Below are 20,529 nucleotides of genomic sequence, written 5' to 3' on the forward strand. Positions count from 1 at the left end.
AATACTGCATTGCATTTTTCCTGTTTTAGCCTTATTAACTCAACTCTAAGCATTAATTATCTCTTATAAATAATTAAATGATAAAAGTTGTTTTAGTTATTTTTATGTATTTTCCGTAAATTCAAGGCACATTTATTGATTTTTTTAATCTTTGTGAAAATTGAAAAGAGACACTTATTTAAGAACGGAGGGAGTAACAATTTTCGATATAACAACCATGGCAATAACCATTTATATTTAATAATTTAGGAAGGTAAATATAACAAACAATATAGTATATTATAGTACATAAATGCAAACTCCAATCCACCTAATTTTTTATTTATATGTTGTTGGGGGTGGTTTGGAGAATTACAGAAAGATCCGAGGCAGATCTCAGACACCTTTAACCCAGAAATCCAGCTAATATAAATACCCCCCACACTCTCCGGCCCCAAAAAAAATTAATTCAAATTACAATTTTTTAATTTTCCCCAAACAACGTTTCATTTCTTCTGTTTCGTCATCGATCTCAGATTCCGAATTGTGATCGGAAAACCTGCAAATGTCGGCTGCGGCGGCGATGGCGACGGCAGCTTCGGGCCTTGCTTATCCGGAGAGATTCTACGCGGCGGCGACTTATGTTGGTTTCGGTGGATCCCCAAATTCCGCGGCTAAAGGCGTCGCCTCCAAGTTCTCAAACGACACCGCATTAATCCTTTATGCTCTCTATCAGCAGGTTTTAGCTCTTCATATCTCATTTTATCTTCCTTTGGTTTTTCTCAAATCACATTTTTTCGCCTTAGTTTCTGCGTGCGAGGATTGTGTTTAGAAATATCTGCAATTTCGTTTGATCCAATTGAGATTCTGGTCGAGTGTTTGTCGAATCGCTGCTCAAGCCTCATAATTTTGTGCAATTTTTTTGGATCTTAGTGAAACCCGCTGTAGTTTTCACATTTGCCTCTTCATCATGCATTACTTGTTATTCAGTTGATCACTAATTCAATTTTTCCGATCCACTCCTGTAATCGTGCTTCTTCCTTCTTGAGCTCCTCAGATGGATTCCGGATTGGCTTATAAGCTAGTATGCACAGTGGTCCAACTTAATCGGCGCAGTAGGAGTGTTTTTTATCTTATTATTCTGTGGATTTTACTTTTCAATCCTATCTCCTAATGCATTGGTCCCTGAATCTTCAAAAGATGAAAAAAAAATGTACTCAGATAAACTTATAATCCAACTTCAATAGAACAGGGAAATGGACTCCATCCCCTCTCTCCCACCAAGATTTCTAGTTACTTCTGTTAAACAGGGAAGTGAGACTCCCAACTCAAAATTTTCTGTTTTACAATCTCAAATATTTACCACAAAAGTAAAAGTAAATGTTGTCACTCTCTCTCATCCATCCCTCTCACCTCTTTGGCTTTTTCTCCCCAAGTTTGATCATCTTTTCATCAGTTCGACATTTCAATTCAACAATCGTACTCAGCATTCTATTAAAGTCTATATATGTTTACTTGTTTGGTACTATTTTTTATTCGGGGTATCCACAAAAAAAATCGCATAACACAGAAGTATTAGCTCCAGTGCTCCACCACTGTATTTGCCGAGGAATTGTCTCCGGAAATGCTCTAGTGCCCAACTGAAAGTTCCTGGTTCATTATGAAATCGGCAGTTAGTATTTTGATTCCATGTCCGGTTCTTGAATATTGGGTTTATCATTGTGAGTGGGATTATGTTTCTTTACCTTGAAATTTTTTCAACTTCTAGCTTCAAAATTTATATGTTTCCTATTTCTTTTTGCATGGTTTAGTTTATTTGCATCTCTTTCTCTTTAATTTATTTTTAATTTTTATTTATAGAAAAGGATTGTTGACTTTGTTTATAGTATTTGAAATAATTTCAGGAGACAAATTTCAAAATTTAAAATTTAAATAGTGAAATTATACTGGCTTTAAATTTGGAATACTTTCAGCATTCATATTCACGTAATGGGCTGTCAACTTTTTAGTTTAAATATTTTTAGATGCACTTGATCCTTCATTATCCCCTAGCTGCGAATAATATCATCTTTGGTGGTCTCAGGCAACTATAGGGCGTTGCAACATTCCTAAGCCTAGAGGTTGGAGTCCCATTGAGCAAAGCAAATGGACAAGGTTGGTAGTAATTGGCCTCTATGACATTAACTCATTAATTTGATTATGAATGCATGATTTTAGAGAGTTTATTGTTGAATAAGATATAAATAAGTGTGAGTTTTCAGATCTGCAAGTGTTTTTATCATGGATCGGTGGAGGGTAATTTTTTCATTTATCTTGTTACGAAGGAAATGTGAAAGAGAAGCTTATTATAAACTATTGTGGGAGATACTAGTTTTGTGCACATTTTTTATTTCTTTGTTGGAGATCTTCAGGTCTATTTAGTTGTATTTTAAATTATTTGCTTAGAATACTAGATTTTACTGATTTTGGGTTTCTTTTCTGTTAAATCCTAAATCAACCATAGTGTAGTTTAGAAAGTTGCAGATACCATTACATTCAACAAACACTTAGTTGAGTTAGTTTATAGTGATTAGGCTTGAAGCTTGAAGGATTACGTTTTGCTGCAGTTAAGTTCATTTCTCTTGGCAAGTTACTATTTTATGTCTTGGATGAACGATTTAGTTTGGGATGGTTCAAATTGCAATCTGTATCTGGTCTCACTGAGCGACATTCATTGTCTTTGGGATAAATAGTTTCTTTTATTAACTGGGATTGACACACTCATATATCAATCTTCCTCGTCTTTGCATATCAGTGAATTTATACTTGCTTTAGATAGAATCGGCATGCATTAGATTTTCATGTTGAATCAGTTATATTGTGAGGTTTTATTTAGATATCCCAGAGTGAGCTCTTATATGTCTTAACTTTGATTTTCTTTTATTTCTCTTGAAGCTGGAATGAACTTGGAACCATGGCCTCAACTGAGGCAATGCGTCTCTTCGTCAAAATTCTAGAGGTTCGTAGAAACTTCTTTGTAATCAAACTCATACCACAACTTATTAGAATATTAACATGTTAAGTCACCCAAACAGGAAGAAGATCCAGGATGGTATTCGAGAGTATCGGACTTTATTCCAGAGCCTGTTCTAGACGTACAAATAAATGTGAGTTTGCTACTACATGAATTTTCTGCCATTTCTTTCTCATACGATTTTTTTTGTTTCTTCTGTCCCCATAAATTTGTTAATTGATGTCTATTTGGTAGATTTTGGTTGTCAGAAATATTCTAGGAAGAATTTCTAACAATAAACTATGCATGCTTTGGTATGTATAACAATCTTAGCAGTACTGCTCAAATGTGCCTCAAAATATGAAGCTACATAGTATTCTCTTACTGATATGAATTCTGATGGATTTCTGGCTTTTGCTTGCACTACTATCATGCACTTAATTTTAGTTCAAGTTTTGGAGTTCAATCTGGTTTCTCAGACAAGGTTGTCAAGATTGAACCTTGCATAAAGGGAGCCTTGGGATTATAAGAAAGACGGAAATTACCCCGTGAAGCGAGAATTTATGAGATTAAACATGAAAAAGGCACCTCAATTTGAACTTATTTTATTAGTAGTTACTACTCCAGCACTCACAGAAGTTTACTCATCACTTAATAAACATATACAATGAGTTTTATTATCAAAGAAAGCTTCTGGAACATTTTTGCTCTAGTTTTACCAGTTTACCTCCAAGAATAGTGGCATATTTCATGCTGTCAGGAGTTTTTAGTCTTGATTTGCCAGTTGAAGGAAAAGAAGTCCATCATTCACTCGTTAATGTTCAAGTAGATAAATGTCATATTAGAGTCCACCACAGGGGAATTTGAGCCATCTTATTTGTTTCTCATCCGCAAACACATCTTATCTGTGATATGGTTCAAGTTGAGATGCAGAATTGTAGTTCAATTATTCTTTATGAACTCATTCAATAGCGAAGATGCCCATCTGGACGGTATTGCTAAATTTCTATAATGACTTCAACCTTAATATTCCACTCATTCAATGCTTACACTGTGGCACGATGAAACTTGAGTTGTCATTTTTTACATCTATATAGATGTAACAATATGAAGTGTCAGTTTATGTGAAAATGACCTTTGTTTAGGTCTTTTGACAAACAAATGAACTGTGTAAAAGAGTTAAATATGGAGGAGAAATAGGAGATGTGCACATTTAGGCCATGGGCCTGGGATATCCTTGTATTTATCAGATGTGAGGGATTTTGGCCTAGTTGTTTATGGACCAGAGTGAAGGCTATGTTCCATATGCAGACCATAAAAGAGTCATGTGAAGTTGGGAAACGTTTTCATTATATATATATATATATATATATATATATATATATATATATATATATATATATATATATATATATATATATATATATATATATATATATATATATATATATATATATATATATATATGATCATTATGGGCTACTCGTCGAAAATATTGAAATCAGTTTAAAGGGAAGAGACTCAGGTGGAGTGGAAAAGACAATATGAAGTTGATGTCTCCATATGTTATTTCTTTGTTATATATGCTATAAGTAGTGATTATGTGAAGTGGTTGGTGGCCAGGAGTTTGAAACTTAGAGCTTATTGTCTCAGTTTAGCTTCAATAATTTTGGCGAGAAGTGTAGGGTTCTGAGAGATTTTGATTGATGAATTAGCATTTCATGAACTGGAACACAATTCAAGTGCATAGTCGTCTAGAGAACTGGTATCCCACTTAGTTTGCATGTTTCCTTGGTAAGATTGTGTTCACAAATCTGCTTTTTGTGCCCTTGTTTTTTCAAAATATGTTTGTCTCATTTTTATATTCAGAATGTTCTCAGAAGTTCTTGGGAGTTGGGATACTCAATAGCCCCATCCTACCCAAGGACTCAAACTGAAAGGGGTGTTCTGCAAGTCAGCATTAAATTCTGTGAAACTCTACAACAAAGTCCTTGCTGAGAATTTAAGTTATCCCTTTCTTCAGTTTCTGTTCCTTCAGCCATTCACATCACTTCTCAGAGCCCTTGCCAGACCACCCCTTCTTCCACTAATACCCCTACCATACCTCTTCCTTTCTTCAGCCCTTTCCTTCTATCACCAACCATCTCCACTTTCTGACTGCCATCAAAACAAACATTCTCTCCTCAAGTAGCCATAGCACCAGACGTCCATGACGTCCATCACTCATTCAGAGTAGACGTATTTGATCCAAATGGGATATGAATCTTGGTGGCTAGGGTGGCAGGAAGATACAGTGCTTCCATCTAGTCCCATCTAACGCACATTCGTATGTATGTGCTCGTGTTTCGTCTGGAAGACAAACATAAGATAGTATAATGTGCTTACATGATCACGTAGTTGGGATCTGCTACCTTCTCGTGGGTTCTGCTTTCATTCGCTAGTATTTCAGTATGTTGTTTCCATGAAGGGTATCTTTGACATGTTTGTGACATGTGCTTGCTTTGTTGTTATCCTATATTTCTGTTTGAACGGCTTTGTTTTATAGATTGTGATATTAGAAATACCTTTTTCATGATTTTTACTGGTTCTCCTAAATGCTTCATGGTGTAATCGTTGTCCTTATCTTGTCTGATTTTTTCTGTTGACATGGGTGCTTCAAGGCATTATAAATCCAGCTGGTTTATGCATGTAATTTCCTGTATGAAAAAGAGATAATAAGAGATATTTAGGGTATGCAACCATGAATAGCATACATCTTTATTGTATTCCTACCATGTTATCCTGGCTTCTGCAATATAACTTCTCTCCCGAATTAATATTCTTTTTCTTGCTTTCTTATGCTCAGAATAATCCAGAAGTTGCTCCGGTCTCAGAGAATGGAAAAATTCATGTAGAGGCAAAGTCTACTCCTACTGAAAATGGCAACCTTTCAGAAACTCAGGATAAAGATGTTGTATCTGAAGGCCTTGGAATAGTTAGTGTTTATGACCAGTGGATTGCACCTCCAATCTCCGGTACACGTCCAAAAGCCCGATATGAGGTATTGGACTTGTATGTTTGTATCATTTCTCTTACTATATATTCTTTTTCTTTTTAAATTATCTTTCTGTAGCTGTTAATAGAGCTTGATTGTATTCGCAGCACGGATCAGCGGTTATTGATGATAAGATGTACATATTTGGTGGAAACCACAATGGCCGTTACCTAAATGATCTCCAGGTACTGAAACTAAAATTCTTGCTGCCTGCGTGCTATGTGCATGTGATCTTAGTATTATAGCATACAAAATAATCCTCCTCAAATAAAATTTCATATAGCTGAATTTTCAGCTTCTAATACATGCAAAAACAAGAAACATCTCGAGTTTTTTGCATCCAAAAACCTAAATGCTCTAGAAGTTGCGCATGAGGTCTTATATTCTCCCCTTGTACCGTTTTGTATTTTTGTCTTACTAGACATTTCACTACCATAATGTTTGCATTAGTTGATTTCGATCTCTTCTCTTGAGGTTGCTGAAGACATGACTTCTGTTAGTTTTTCTGTTTCCGTGAACCAGGTTCTGAATTTGAGAAGCTGGAGTTGGTCCAAAGTTGAAGTTCAAGCAGGATTAGGTGGTATTACAACTCCATGTGCTGGCCATTCATTGGTTAGTATAAAGAGTAATGGTTTACCTATCAAATGAAAAGTCTTTGTTAGCTACGGTCACTTTTGATTTAACAATTGAGTCACAGTCTCAAAAAGTTTGTATTTTCAGTTCCTACTGTAACATATTTGCATTCCCATCTTATTAGATACCGTGGGATGGGAAGCTTCTTTCAGTAGCTGGACATACAAAAGATCCATCTGAAACCTTACAAGGTAATCATGCTAGTGCTAATAATTCGATTGTGATTTTTTGTTGTATTGTAGTCTGCGAGATTTAAAGAAATGATTTTTTCTTTGTAAAATCCTCAAACTGGTTCATAATGCTAAAGGAATCATGTCGAAAGATTTTGATATGAGTTGTCTCTGCTCTTTTATCTCAAAGATGACAAGAGATATTATAAACAAAATAAAATATTCATGGTTAATTGCCCACGTCTTTTTTCAAGTTTTTATGTACACGTCATCAACTTTAAGCATGTTCAGATTTTTTGCCATTCATATCTGAACCCCTTTAATTGAATGCATTAGCATTATTCTAAAACATGGTTTCTGTTCGATGCCTTTTCTATTCTTGCTCATTCTATCTGCATTTGTTTATGTCTGCTATCTGTTTTTGCCAACATCACTATTTTTGTGTCTTTTCTTTCTTCATTGAAAGTAATTTCCTGGCCTCGGTTTGAGTTTGTTTTCCTCTAAATCCTTCTAAACTTTTTACGACAGTGAAGGTGTTTGATCCGCAAGCTCTTACATGGTCAACCTTGAAGACTTATGGAAAGCCTCCGGTACATTTTTATTTATACCAAGATAATCTTTTTCCTTTTTAGGTAGTGCCTAGTAAATTTGTTATTTCTAGTTACTTCTACGTTTATTGTATATTTTCTTGTGAGTTCCATCCTCTTACGCAACTAACAGCTTTTTATATTATAAGCTAATATATAAAACTTTGTTGGTCTTGATGAAAGTATGACCTATTTTTCAAATGGTTCGAACATGAATATTATGACCAGTGAGTAGTGATAATTATGATCTGGCAATGCTTCTAACTTGCATAAAATTGTTTAGCTGAGTTTTATTTCCTATGATTGTAATAATAATAAGTTCACTGTATTTATTCTGAGAATTATTTTCATGCTTTCTTGTGCTTTAGGTTTCTCGTGGAGGGCAGTCAGTGACCCTTGTAGGAATGACTTTAGTCATATTTGGTGGACAAGATGCAAAAAGATCTCTTTTGAATGACCTGCACATACTGGACTTGGAGACCATGACATGGGATGAAATGGACTCAGTGTAAGGTTTTCTATATATGTGGAACTTCAGAATTAGAGTATTTGGTTTCAGATGTTATATCTATTTTATATGATCATGGAACGATGATGAATTTGCGAACCCTCCAAGCTATTTTTCAAGTCTATTGTTCAATATTGAATCGGCAGAAAAGAAGCTTTATATTTGAATCGTACATGATAGATGTATACAATTAAAGAGAAGTAGAGGAATGGAAATACTATCCCTATAAATATGGTTCAAAACCAATCCCTATTAATGTAAAATGCCAACATCAACTCCATAGATTGACCTATTTATGAAGTCAGACATTGATAAATTATCACATTTAGCTATACTACCCCTCAAGCTGGTCAGTGTATGTAAAACATCCTTAGCTTGCCAAATATTATTTGAAACACGACAACATTGCTCAATCCTCTGTCAGAACATCTTCAAGTCGGCCATTTCTGGAACATATGGTATGAAATGAGATTTCTCTTACCTTCCCAATGATAAAATGTCTATCTACTTCGACTTACTTTGTATGGTCATGTTGCAAAGGATTGCTCGCAATATTAATTGTTGATATATCATCATATAAGAGTCTCATAGGTGCCTCCAGTTTAGTCTTTTAATCTTCAAGATAACTCCTCAATATGATCTGTTGGAACACAAAGATGCTGTTCCTAACTGCACACCAATTTTTATAGGGGGGTGCCACCTTCTCCAAGGTCTGATCATGCTGCTGCAGTACATGCTGGTCGTTACCTTCTTATTTTTGGTGGGGGCTCACATGCGACATGTTTCAATGATCTTCATGTTCTTGATCTTCAAACTGTAAGATACATATGATTTATTTTTTAGTTAAGTTCCCAGTCAGTACTTCTTTAATTTCACAAGTTTTTATTCATGTTTTGAATATGTTATAGATGGAATGGTCGAGACCAACCCAACAGGGTGAGATACCTAGTCCTCGTGCTGGCCATGCAGGTGTGACGGTTGGAGAAAATTGGTTCATTGTCGGTGGCGGGGACAACAAAAGTGGTATGGATTGGATACGTAATTTAGCTATTGACATTGAGAATATTAATGCTTTTTATTTGAATATATGAATTCTTTAATAAATTTATATAGACACTAGATGAATGCTTTTCTTACATTATCTGGTATTTGTGTGAACTTGATATGCTCGGTAGTGAAACTTCCATAAAGACCCTTAGTTTTATCCATTGCATGAAGAAACTGAAGGTCTTAAATTGGAACAACCAGATCACCAATTAAAATTTTTGAATCTAAAAGTATTTGAACTGGTTCCAATTTCTTTTAACTGTATAATATTTGTGTAGAGGTCATAAAATTCAAGATGTGCTTACTAGCGAAAATGGAGCAGCTTCACTTTTTCGTTTCTCTGTAAATCATGTTAGATGTACTTTACGTTACCAGATTAATTTTGTAAAGGAAGTGGAGTAATATTCAATACCGAAATTTCAGACTAGAACCGAGATGGACTTGAGAAAATAAACATTAGAATGATTGTACAATCTACATACACGGATCTGTACCGAATTAGATTTGGCATTTGCAGCCAAGTGCATAGAATCATCCGAGAGAAAACTATTTGTCTCATTGCAGTACTGCACTACCCACCATTTGTATACCAATCTAATAACTATATGAAAGCCACAGTTGTTTTCATTTTCAGTCATTTCTCTCCCCTCACCCCAACTTTTATAGTCTTTATTATATGGTTACAAAGCTGTTCTTTGAAGATATTATAATCTCCAATGTGTCAGTGCACTACTTTGTTATGAAGATGTTTATTATTTTGAAAGTTTGAATCCACTAGCTTTTATCAAGGAAAAATTGTGATATCCTAACGTGCTTGATTCACAACCCTGATATTCATATATTCATTTAGTTAGGAAGTCTGATGATGTTATATGTTTGTTTCCAGTTTCGCTATTCATTGTAGGTTGACTCTCATTTATGGACATGATCCAATTTCACAATACTTGTCTGATTATATTCCTTGTTTGTTAAAGGAAGCTTTTATTCATTTGTATCAACATTCAACTTTTCTCATATGCATGCAGGAGTCTCTGAGACTGTTGTACTTAACATGTCCACGTTGGCCTGGTCTGTTGTAACTACTGTCCAAGGACGTATTCCTCTTGCCAGTGAGGTAACTAATTTGTTGAAACTGAAAATGCTCTATCTTATCCTCCATGTTCTATAGATATGCTCCATCTTGATCTTCTAAGATGAATTAGTTAAACAATGGAGTCTGTTACCAGTATCTTTGGAGGCATTGATCTTATCTTTATTGAATGCACGATATTGGAGGAAAAATGTTATGCATTTTAAAAAAGGGAAAGTATGCGATGTCTCAGCTGACGAGAACCCGTACACGTGGCTAGATGATATATTGTTTGGTACCACTGAATTCAGTCTTTTGTATTGCAGAAATTCATCGTTTTTATTTGGATTATTCTGTAGTTCTTTTCCCTAAGATGATGACTCGCCTGTTTATGTGAATTGAGGGTCTGTTTGATATAAATGGAGAAATATATAAACGTGTCTATTATATCGTCAAGGATAATTTACTATTCTTTTGTGCTTCCAAGTTCCGGTTGATGGATGATTTTTGAAATGATTTCATGAAGCTAGTAAAAGGTTATTCTGGAACGAACATCATACACTGGAGTTCTGAACTAATTTAAAATTTAGTGTTTCATCATCCAATAAATGTCCCAGATTCTGCTACATTTGAGTAAGCTATACCTGAAACCAAGATTTTCTAGCACATATTTGGAAGACCGCAACTTTTAGTAACTCGTGATATACAATACTTATTTCATTTTAAGAACATTTAAAAGTGATCTCTTCCGTTTGATGATTTTGTGAAATGACACTTAAGAATCAAGAAATTAAATGAGCCTGTTCAGGTACATTCAACCAAAGTTGTCCTGTTTTTCATTCATTAACTAAATATACTTCTGTTCACAGGGTTCAAGTTTGGTCCTTAGTTCCTACAGCGGCGAAGATATCCTGGTATCATTTGGAGGATATAATGGGAGGTACAACAATGAGGTCTGGATAACCCTTTTCTCTTTTCCTTTTCGACTCTGCAAGAGTTTCATAAGTTCAATCCCTCAATTTGACTTTGATTACTGCCATTAGGTAAATGTACTTAAACCAAGCCATAAGTCAACTTTACAACCCAAGATGACGGAGACACTGGTGCCTGATAGTGTATCAGCAGTTCAAAATGTTACAAATGCCACAAGAGATGGGGACTCTGAGTTAGAGATGGGCCAGGAAGGAAAAACAAGGAAAATTGTTACTGACGTTATTGTTGCTGAACCTCAGGTAAGCATAACAAGCATAAATGCTTAGTTGTTCACCAGTTCATTCTATGTATTCTGATAGTCAGAGAGAGCTACTAAGTATAGTACATCCTATTAAACTTCTTAATTGGAACCAATGTGATAAACCAGTATTTTCGATGTTTACAGTGATTTGGTAACTTTTTCTTGTGATATGTGAGAATATGAAAAATATATCATTATGGAGTTCAGTATGCCTACCATGATGACTAAAGTGACATAAAAATGACGGGTGAACTAACTATGGATATTGAAATAGAATCTACAAAATTATGTTAGGAGTTTTCAGTATCTTTGTTGTTTTAAACTTAATGCCTACATTTCACTCTTCTATTTACGAATGTGAATTTTCCATGAAAAGATGACTGATTAGAGTTCTTTTTATCACAATTGTATTCTTGAAAAGGTTGAACTCAAACTTTATATCTTCTTTAATATAGATCTGATGTCATTTATGTGCCGTTTCTTTCTTAAAAATCTTGTATATAGATTGCAGTGAGAGTGACATATATTCAAACTAACTATTTATCTTTCAATACTTGCTATTGTAAAGATGATTATCTTTTTTCTTTAATCCGGAGTAGTTTCTGAAATGTTTTCATTTAAAAAATATTCGCTAACCTAGTTGCTGCAATTTCTCTTCGTGAAGAACGTCTAAGTTGTATCGCTGTGTTTTGCAGATTATTAAAGCTGAAGAGACAAAAGAGCGTCTTTTAGCAGCCCTTAAGGCAGAGAAAGAAGAACTTGAACTGTCTCTCACCAAGGAGAAAACTCAGACACTCAAGTTAAAGCAAGAGTTGACAGAAGCAGAAACTCGCCACACAGACATGTACAAGGTAACTCTTCTGTTATTTCTAATATCTATTTTTGGAGTGGTAGACCTAACCCCCAGGTGGCGAAATTATCAGAAATCATTTTGAAATCAGATCCGAGTAGCAGATTTCCGTGCCAAAATAGAAAATAAGAATAAGAATTGGCTTTTATTGAAATTGTTTTCTACATTTTAGTCTCTTATTCTACTAAAAATTGTTAAATCTTCACTCGATCGGGCCGGAGAGCAAAAATAGCTGATTTTAAGACCTGCTATTTTCTTGAAAAAGTTCGTGCAACATGGGCATTGGATAACTGGCAAAAAAGGGTTTATGCAGTTACTAGATATTGACCACGGTATTGTTCGTTCACCACTCAAGGACAATGTTCTGGCTATGGTTAAGCAGGTAGCATGATCTAGGTATCGAACTTGTATTTGTCTATATATGGAACTGAACTGTAGAGTATTTGGGATAGGCAGGAAGTTCTGATTTTTATGCAGTTGTAGGAACATATTTAAGCAAGTTTATCTAAGAACTTACAGAATGGATGAGAATTCAGTCGAGAACTGAAGACAGTCTAGAACTGCACATGCTTCTAAAGATGCAAATAATATGCATATAAAGTTAGGTTCACTTGAGCGCAAGTGTTATATATCCGCAATTAGTCTAAACTTCAATCAATTAACTTTGTCTAAAAAAAATGATACATCATTTTGCAGGAACTCCAATCCGTCCGAGGGCAGCTTGCCGCTGAACAATCCAGATGTTTCAAACTCGAGGTCTGTATGACATCAGAAATTAATTCCAATTCTGAAATGCATTGTTTGATTGGTGAATATTGGTACAGAAACTGCAAGTTTATTCAAGAAATTTAGTGTCACACTGTATGCATGTTTGTGAACCATATTTGATTATATGCTGTGTTGGGATCGTCTTTATTTCCTTAGCTTGAGCCTGAAGTTTCCTGCATTTGGGGCGTTATATTTGGTGAAAAAGCCCTTGTTCGAATATGTGCCATATTTGTTCGAATTTGAATTGAACCCGAAAAGCACATGGGTTAATAATTGATGCTTGCACTAATAGGTCGATGTCGCTGAACTAAGACAGAAGCTACAAAACATGGAGACCTTACAAAAGGAGCTCGAAATCCTTCAGCGTCAAAAAGCTGCTTCTGAACAAGCTGCACAAAATGCAAAAGAAAAGCAGAGCTCAGGTGGCGTATGGGGCTGGCTCGCTGGAACACCTACCGAAAAATCTGACGATGAGTGATACAGTTTTTCATGCGTATTGATTTCCGTTATATTTATACGTCTCATATTCCAATTTCTTTTTTCTTCTTCCCTTTTCTTTTTTGGAGCAAATAAGAAGATACCGAGTTATACATGTCAGAAGTTGAGTTGTGTAGAGGTTAAGGAGGTGTGGTTTAGTTGTTGATTTGACAGTGTGACTTTTCGACGGGACTTTTTTCTTGTACCTAGATTAACGGAGTGGAAGTATAGATATTGATGAGGTACTGGAATGGTTGAACAGTTTCGAAGTTATATCTGGTTGCAATCATGTTGAGTACTTGTGATTTAATGTATGCGACAGTTTTTACGTATACCGGCTGCATGTTATATATTTCAGATATTACGTTTGCAGATGAAATTTGATTCGTCGTTGGTGCTCGCTCAGACAACAATGGATTTTTACGTAAAATTTCAGTTTTGTGACGTCTTACATCACATAGATATTCATAAAATAGATTTAAAAAAAAAGGATTTTTCGGCAATTTGGATAGTTGTACTTGATTTCGTAAGTTTCAACGGACAATGTCCGTAAAAATTTTCACATTGTTAAGACGAGTGTTATTGATCAAAAAGTACTCAATCCTTCAATCCTCCGAAGAGGGATGATGACATCGCAAGCTACATTGTAAGAACTATGTGGACTTTAATTCCATACGAGGATACGTAGACAACCTAGTCTTAAGTTCGAAAAAAATAAAATAAAAAAGAATTTCAACCTTAAATCAAGGTCAAGTCTTTTTATTTATTAATTTTCCTTTAAGTTACATATATTTTTAGCAATTGGCATTGAACTAGCAATTTGCTGGTTCTTCTACCAGCACGGAAGTCGGAATCGGTCATTTTCTATGATGGTTACGAATCATACTCGAAACTGTAACCATGTCTAATGTAGCCCTCTCTAACTATTGGTCTATTAGTAATTTAGTAATGACAAATATACATTACAATCTGACTAGATTTATTGGTCACAACTTTCATCTGGATACAAATTTTTGGCAAACAAGTAGTAGAACATCATCAAACAATCAAAAGTACAGTGGGGTACTAAGTACTAACCCCCTTATTCATTGCTAGAATAAAATTCAAACACGCAACACACACATAGCACACCCATAATAATAATATTTTAATTTCACGGCTTATCTAGAAATCGTCGAGCTATTCTTCCATTTCCTCCCTTCGGAAAGAATCCCCCGGGGACACACTCGCTGCCGGTGCCATAAACAATCCTTAGTATCTCCGGCGGAGTTCTGCTGTACGAGAGTGAGTTATAGTCCGCTGACAATACGTTGCTTTCGGTCCGATTCTCCGCCCCGAGAAATGGAGGTACTATAATTCCTTCATCCTTTATTCCACATCTCGCCAAACGGTTTCTCAATTCCGATATTCGAATTGTGAACTCCGCCACCGTGTGATTGTACGGGTGCACCACCTTTGCCGCCCGTTCGTATAGGTACTCTCTTATAACTGCATCTTGCCCTGCTTCCACTCCCATTAATCCTACCAATAGCTGCCATCCATTCCCATCACGCATTAAATGATTTTCATTTTCATTTCATAGTGATAACAAATCCAGTTAATATTTATAATTTCTTTTTACATGCTTTATAGTACTTACATGCCAAAATATTTGTGGAAATGTACTAAGAAAAATAATAAATATGCATTAATTCTAGAAAAAAATAATAATATGAATCATTAATTGTTTCACCATCAATTCAATTTATCAATTAATTAAGAGTAATAAGGGTAAAATTGAGAAAAACTCAATAAATGCATCATAGGAAATGTAAAGACACAAATAATTTCAAACAATTTTTTTTTTCGTCAAAAAAACGACAAATAATTTGGCATGGAGGCAATATAACTTTAATTTTTATACAAGTATCCCGAGAATTGAAAAAAAATCGTCGTAAAAAAAGCCCCTTTTTAAGGATACATGTTCTCGACAATGTACATAAAGTTAGTTGGGATCTCAAAACAACGTATCGAGATAAAAAGCTTGAAAAGTTAAATGTAGACAACTAACTAACCCGTTTGGAAACATAGCCAATCAATTTAGGATTAGTGCCCACATAGCCAAGTAATCCTACATACGGAACGACATAAGAAGCCAACATGTAGCTTAAGCTGTTACGGTATGGGTTGAAAGGCGGTACTAATTCGTAACCAAATGCTTCATTGAATATATTCGCAAAGTTTTCGGCACTTAGATTCAGCAAAGGCCTAGGAAATCCGCCCACTGTTGTTTTAAGCGCTCTGCATTAGTATCAAACTATGTTAATCAGTTCATAATATATATATATATATATATATATATATATATATATATATATATATATATATATATATATATATATATATATATATCACTTAATATTATCAACAAACTTAAACAAACTTAAATAAAATTATAATTAAAAGAAAAAGAAAATTATAAAAAAATAGTGGCTTCAAGAATGAACCTAAGGTGGCCAACTTCTTGAAAGGCGAATTCTCGAATGATTTTTTCTGTGAGGAAATCGAGATTTGCTTTCTGAGCACCGATAGGGGGTGGGCCCCCCATGACCAACTCGGGTGCAATTTTGTCGAGTCCATAACCGAGTGAACTCCATAGGAAGAAATCTGCTTCCAAATGCTCTAGATTCTCGGCAAACTGCAACATGTCTATATCTCCTTTGTAAATCGGTACCCCAAACTTTGGATACTCCGAAGGGCATAATGGGTTGGATTTTACAACCGCGTGTTGTTCAATTGACGCCAAGATTATAAACACAAACTTAAAAACATTGGAGGCTGAAAAAACATGCACCATTTTCATTTGTTTTTATGTTGGTTTTCTTTGTGTATTTAGATATGTAGAAGAGGGCTTATGATTTAATATATTACACTTATGATTTAAGTTGGTTATTTATAATTAAATTCATAGCCATTTCTAACATCTCTCAACCAACTCAAAATCCCACATAAGCAACCAAAATAGGAAACAAATAGAACACTAAAACAGAACCTTCAAAACCTTACTCGTCAATAAATGCTATCCACCGACTCGATAAGTTTGCTTAGAAGCAAACAACAACGTAAAATGCTCCGTTCATCGTTTTTGTTCGTAATTTGATGTATGCAGAGTATGAAGCTACTTGTTTATCTACTTATGACATTGCTTAAACATAAGTGGTCTTTGCCTTGTTCTGCAAAACTTAGTCCATTTTCTCTACATAATTGCCTTAACAAGCATTCTTGCTGCTGCAAGTTTTAATTAAGACACATTTGGTATATATGGTATATGTATAGTTAAAAAGAATTGGTAATGAGTTGTTGTTGTAACTAATTTTTGTGCTAATCAAGTAACGCACATCAATACTATATTTGGCCAATAATTTAGAAAGCATGCAACATAAAATCAGTCCAAATTTTATTTTTAGCGGTTGAGTAGTTGAGTTCAATATAGACATTTACTTTGAAGATATTATTTAACTCGATCAGTATTTCAAGTATTACTGATCTACAATTTCAATTAATTATCTATCCATCTATATCTATATATTTTTTATAAATTTATTTATCATTGATAATAAACTTTTGATCTTTGTAATTCGAGCACTTTTTTGTAATCAAATATTTGCTTTCACGAAAAATAGCCCTGTGAATCGCACCGGTGCAATAGTGCAGTACTAGTCTTATCATAATTTGCCCTAGAAATATAGGACTTTTAGGCAAGGTTTTTTTTCTATGCTCTCCTTGCCACGACACCTCTAATTCTCTAATTATTCTAATTATGTGTTCTGATACTATTGTGGTCTTCTAATATTCACGATAAATCCGAAACAAAAGAAAACATATTCAACATCTACACGATGCTAAGATTGTGATGGTAAAGATGCGAATAGGGCACCAAAATTACTGAATTGTTACTTTTTAAAATTTATGAGTGACTTGATCTTGAGCATTCTTTTTCTAACATCTAGTAATTCAATATATTATTTCTTAAACATATTAATGCATGGTCCAAAATGATTCTTCACTTTTCATAATTTTCTTCAATATAACAGTTGTATAAGATATTGTAAGGTTGATGTGTTTTTAAACGGTTTCTTGTTGAATTTAATATTGCATACTCTTCAAGCATTCTATCGGTGTCCAAATATTTTCGAACAAAACTTATGAGGAGTAGATGATTTGGAGATTGAAACTTGTGTTGCTAATGAAATTTTAAATCTGCTTCCTTGGTACAAAATGAGAATAACAAGTCTTACTTATACTCGATCACAATAGTTCTAATCAATCGTTAGGAGTATTGTAATTTAATGTCTCTCATTAATCTACTAGAACTTTTTTTTTTAAAGTATTCTAAAATTTTATTCTAAAACATTTTCAAATTTTTCTAAGAGAAATATGTTTGGCCCAAAAGTTACTAGGTCACATACTCATAGATTAAATATTGCAAATAAAATAACTAATATATTTGGGGGCTATTTGATCAAAATCCCCTCATTGAATTTTAGTAGAGTGTTGGGATAATCCGTTAAATTGCAGAATACTTAAATTACTCAAATTTAGTGCATTTTTTGATTTCTTTGTTGGGCACTTTATAAATAAGTGATTTAATGGGTTCTTATTCATAAAGAAGTTCAGACAATAAATGTTTTTACAAAAAAGTCCACACATGGAGGTTTGTAAAAGACTAAAATAGCCACTCATATTTTAATATGCTCCAATTTTATCCATTAATTTAATCTAACCCCAATTTGATCCCAACTTTCACAAATTATTCAATTTTGACCCAAAACACATTTTTATGGAAAATTTCGTTCGTCGCCGCGGGTCTCCGGCGTTGACTTTTTTTTTTCTTCTTCCAGATTTTTCCGCCGGTTTCCGGCGTTGACTTTTTTTTTCTTCCTGATTTTTCCGACACCGGTTTCCGGCGTTAACTTTTTGTGATTGTTTTTTTCTTTAACATCCTTTTGCCCCCATTTAAACAACAATATTGTTGTGTTTGACAGTAATATTAACTATATTACTGTTTAATACATTAAAATTAACTATACTACAACTTAAAACAATAATATTGCTATATTAATCTCTAGCACAGTAATATTAACACAACAAAACTCAATATTATTGTGTAATAGAGTAATATTAATATGTTGACCGTTCAACAAAGGTAAACATAATAAAAAGCCAAAAGAATTAATATTATTGTGAGTGACAGTAAGATTACTATAACAACAGTAGTTTTAACGTCAACCACAATAATATTATTGTGTTTACAGTAATAGTACAATAATAGACGGTAATATTATTACGTTACTCCGTGAATAACTCAAACAAAACAAAAAAAATCCCAAAAAAGTAATAATATTGATGTGGTTGACAGTAATATTATTGTGTTTAAAGTTACTTTACTGTCAACGACAGTGATATAATTACATTGACTTGTCAACAAATCAAAAAAAAGAAAAAAGAACAATAATAATAATAATAATAATAATAATAATAATAATAATAATAATAATAATAATAATAATAATAATAATAATAATAATAATAATAATAATAATAATAATAATAATAATAATAATAATAATAATAATAATAATAATAATAATAATAATAATAATAATAATAATAATAATAATAATAATAATAATAATAATAATAATAATAATAATAATAAAAATAATAATAATAATAATAATAATAATAATAATAATAATAATAATAATAATAATAATAATAATAATAATAATAATAATAATAATAATAATAATAATTAGGGCTGGGACTGAGTTGGTTTTTATCCACCAACCGACCCATTACCGACCATATTTTTAATATAAGTAGAACTCACTATTTTAATGATTTCCGAAAATAGGCTTCTGGAAGACACACACACAAAATCCGAAAATTTGAGATACCAACAATCGTGTGTCATTAAATTCCCAAAAAATTGCTTCCCAAATCTTTCCATAAACTACCATCTACAAACTCTAATTTTTTTTATATATAATTTAAATAAAGTTATTTTTTTTGTTTTTTAACTTTTTATTTAAAAACTACCAATAATAGCTTTAAAAAAATATATTTCTTTTCATTTTTTATTTAAAAAATATTTTATTTTTTTTAATTTTTTTAATTTACGTTTTTTTAGGAATCAACTATAAAGATTCTGAAACCAACTATAATATTTTTGAAATCGACTATAATTTCGATTTTTTATTTCATTTTTCTTAATTTAAGTTTCAGTTATTTTTGGCATTTTTTTTCCAGAAAACAACTATTTTTTTGCCAGTTTTTGTAATGAAAAACAATTATAAATTGTAAAACAACTATTAGAAAATATCTATTCTTTTCGACTGTTCGTTTTTTTCGCCATAGTCAACTATTAGAAAACTGTAAAACAACTATATAAAAAACAGTGATTTACAAATAACAAATTTATAAAAAAATAAAAACAACTACAAATGAACGAAATCAGCTATAAAAGAAATGGTAAACAACTATAAATTGTGTAAATCAAGACAAAATATCGAAAACAATTATAAAACTATCGAAAACTACTGTAAAGTTATCGACAATAAGTACAAAAAAATAAAAATAACAAAATCCGAAATCAACTACAAAGTAACGGAAACATGTATACAGAAAATTGAAAAACATCATAGCGAAAATGATATAAAGAAAATCACAATAAACAAGAAACAAAATATAAACTTTTTGCTTGAATTGAACGGCATCAGATCTGAACTTGGTCGCGGGGCGTTTTGCATCGTTGGTTTTGTCGGAATGACGAGATCCGAAATATGCACTTGTAACCGTGCTTCCCATCGACGTTGTTTGATTTCCGTGTTGGATTCAAGGCGGTTATGGAGGAGCGACGACGAGGGCGGCGTCGTCGTCGTAGGAGCCGGTTGTGGAGGAGAACGACGATGTCAAAGCCTTAGGCCGACGCTATGGAAGAAGTGGGGGCGGCGGCGGCACAGAGGTGGAAGGGGACGGAGGTGGCGGCTGTAGAGAGAAAATGAGAAGAGAAAGAGAAGAAACGTGAAATAGGATTTTATTTTACATATCACAAATTTAAAGAGATTTAATTACTTATGGATATATTAGTCATCTCAACTCCAATTTTAATTAAAAAAAAAGATTTTTTTAATAAATAG

The 20,529-nt window shown here is 33.4% G+C and overlaps 2 protein-coding genes across 2 annotated transcripts; one reads left to right on the forward strand and one right to left on the reverse strand.

Annotated features, from left to right (window-relative positions):
* Positions 1-208: 208 nt before the first annotated feature.
* ACBP4 (acyl-CoA binding protein 4) lies at positions 209-13,727 on the forward strand. The gene is made up of 18 exons (XM_088814153.1): positions 209-718; positions 2,063-2,133; positions 2,914-2,977; positions 3,054-3,125; positions 5,817-6,011; positions 6,113-6,190; positions 6,528-6,617; positions 6,763-6,829; positions 7,337-7,398; positions 7,764-7,903; positions 8,593-8,719; positions 8,812-8,926; positions 9,976-10,064; positions 10,889-10,972; positions 11,063-11,251; positions 11,949-12,104; positions 12,800-12,859; positions 13,164-13,727. The coding sequence occupies exons 1-18, from the start codon at positions 545-547 to the stop codon at positions 13,347-13,349; spliced, it is 2,019 nt and encodes a 672-aa protein (XP_088670279.1). The 5' UTR covers positions 209-544; the 3' UTR covers positions 13,350-13,727.
* Positions 13,728-14,256: 529 nt separating this feature from the next.
* On the reverse strand, positions 14,257-16,488 carry LOC105966296 (ferritin-like catalase Nec2). The gene is made up of 3 exons (XM_088813325.1): positions 15,835-16,488; positions 15,403-15,628; positions 14,257-14,879 (listed from the first exon to the last, which is right to left on the reverse strand). The coding sequence occupies exons 1-3, from the start codon at positions 16,188-16,190 to the stop codon at positions 14,502-14,504; spliced, it is 960 nt and encodes a 319-aa protein (XP_088669451.1). The 5' UTR covers positions 16,191-16,488; the 3' UTR covers positions 14,257-14,501.
* Positions 16,489-20,529: the final 4,041 nt, after the last annotated feature.

The sequence above is a fragment of the Erythranthe guttata genome, chromosome 14 (genome assembly GCF_056151865.1).
Source record: "Erythranthe guttata isolate IM_541 chromosome 14, IM_541, whole genome shotgun sequence".
NCBI lineage: Eukaryota > Viridiplantae > Streptophyta > Magnoliopsida > Lamiales > Phrymaceae > Erythranthe > Erythranthe guttata.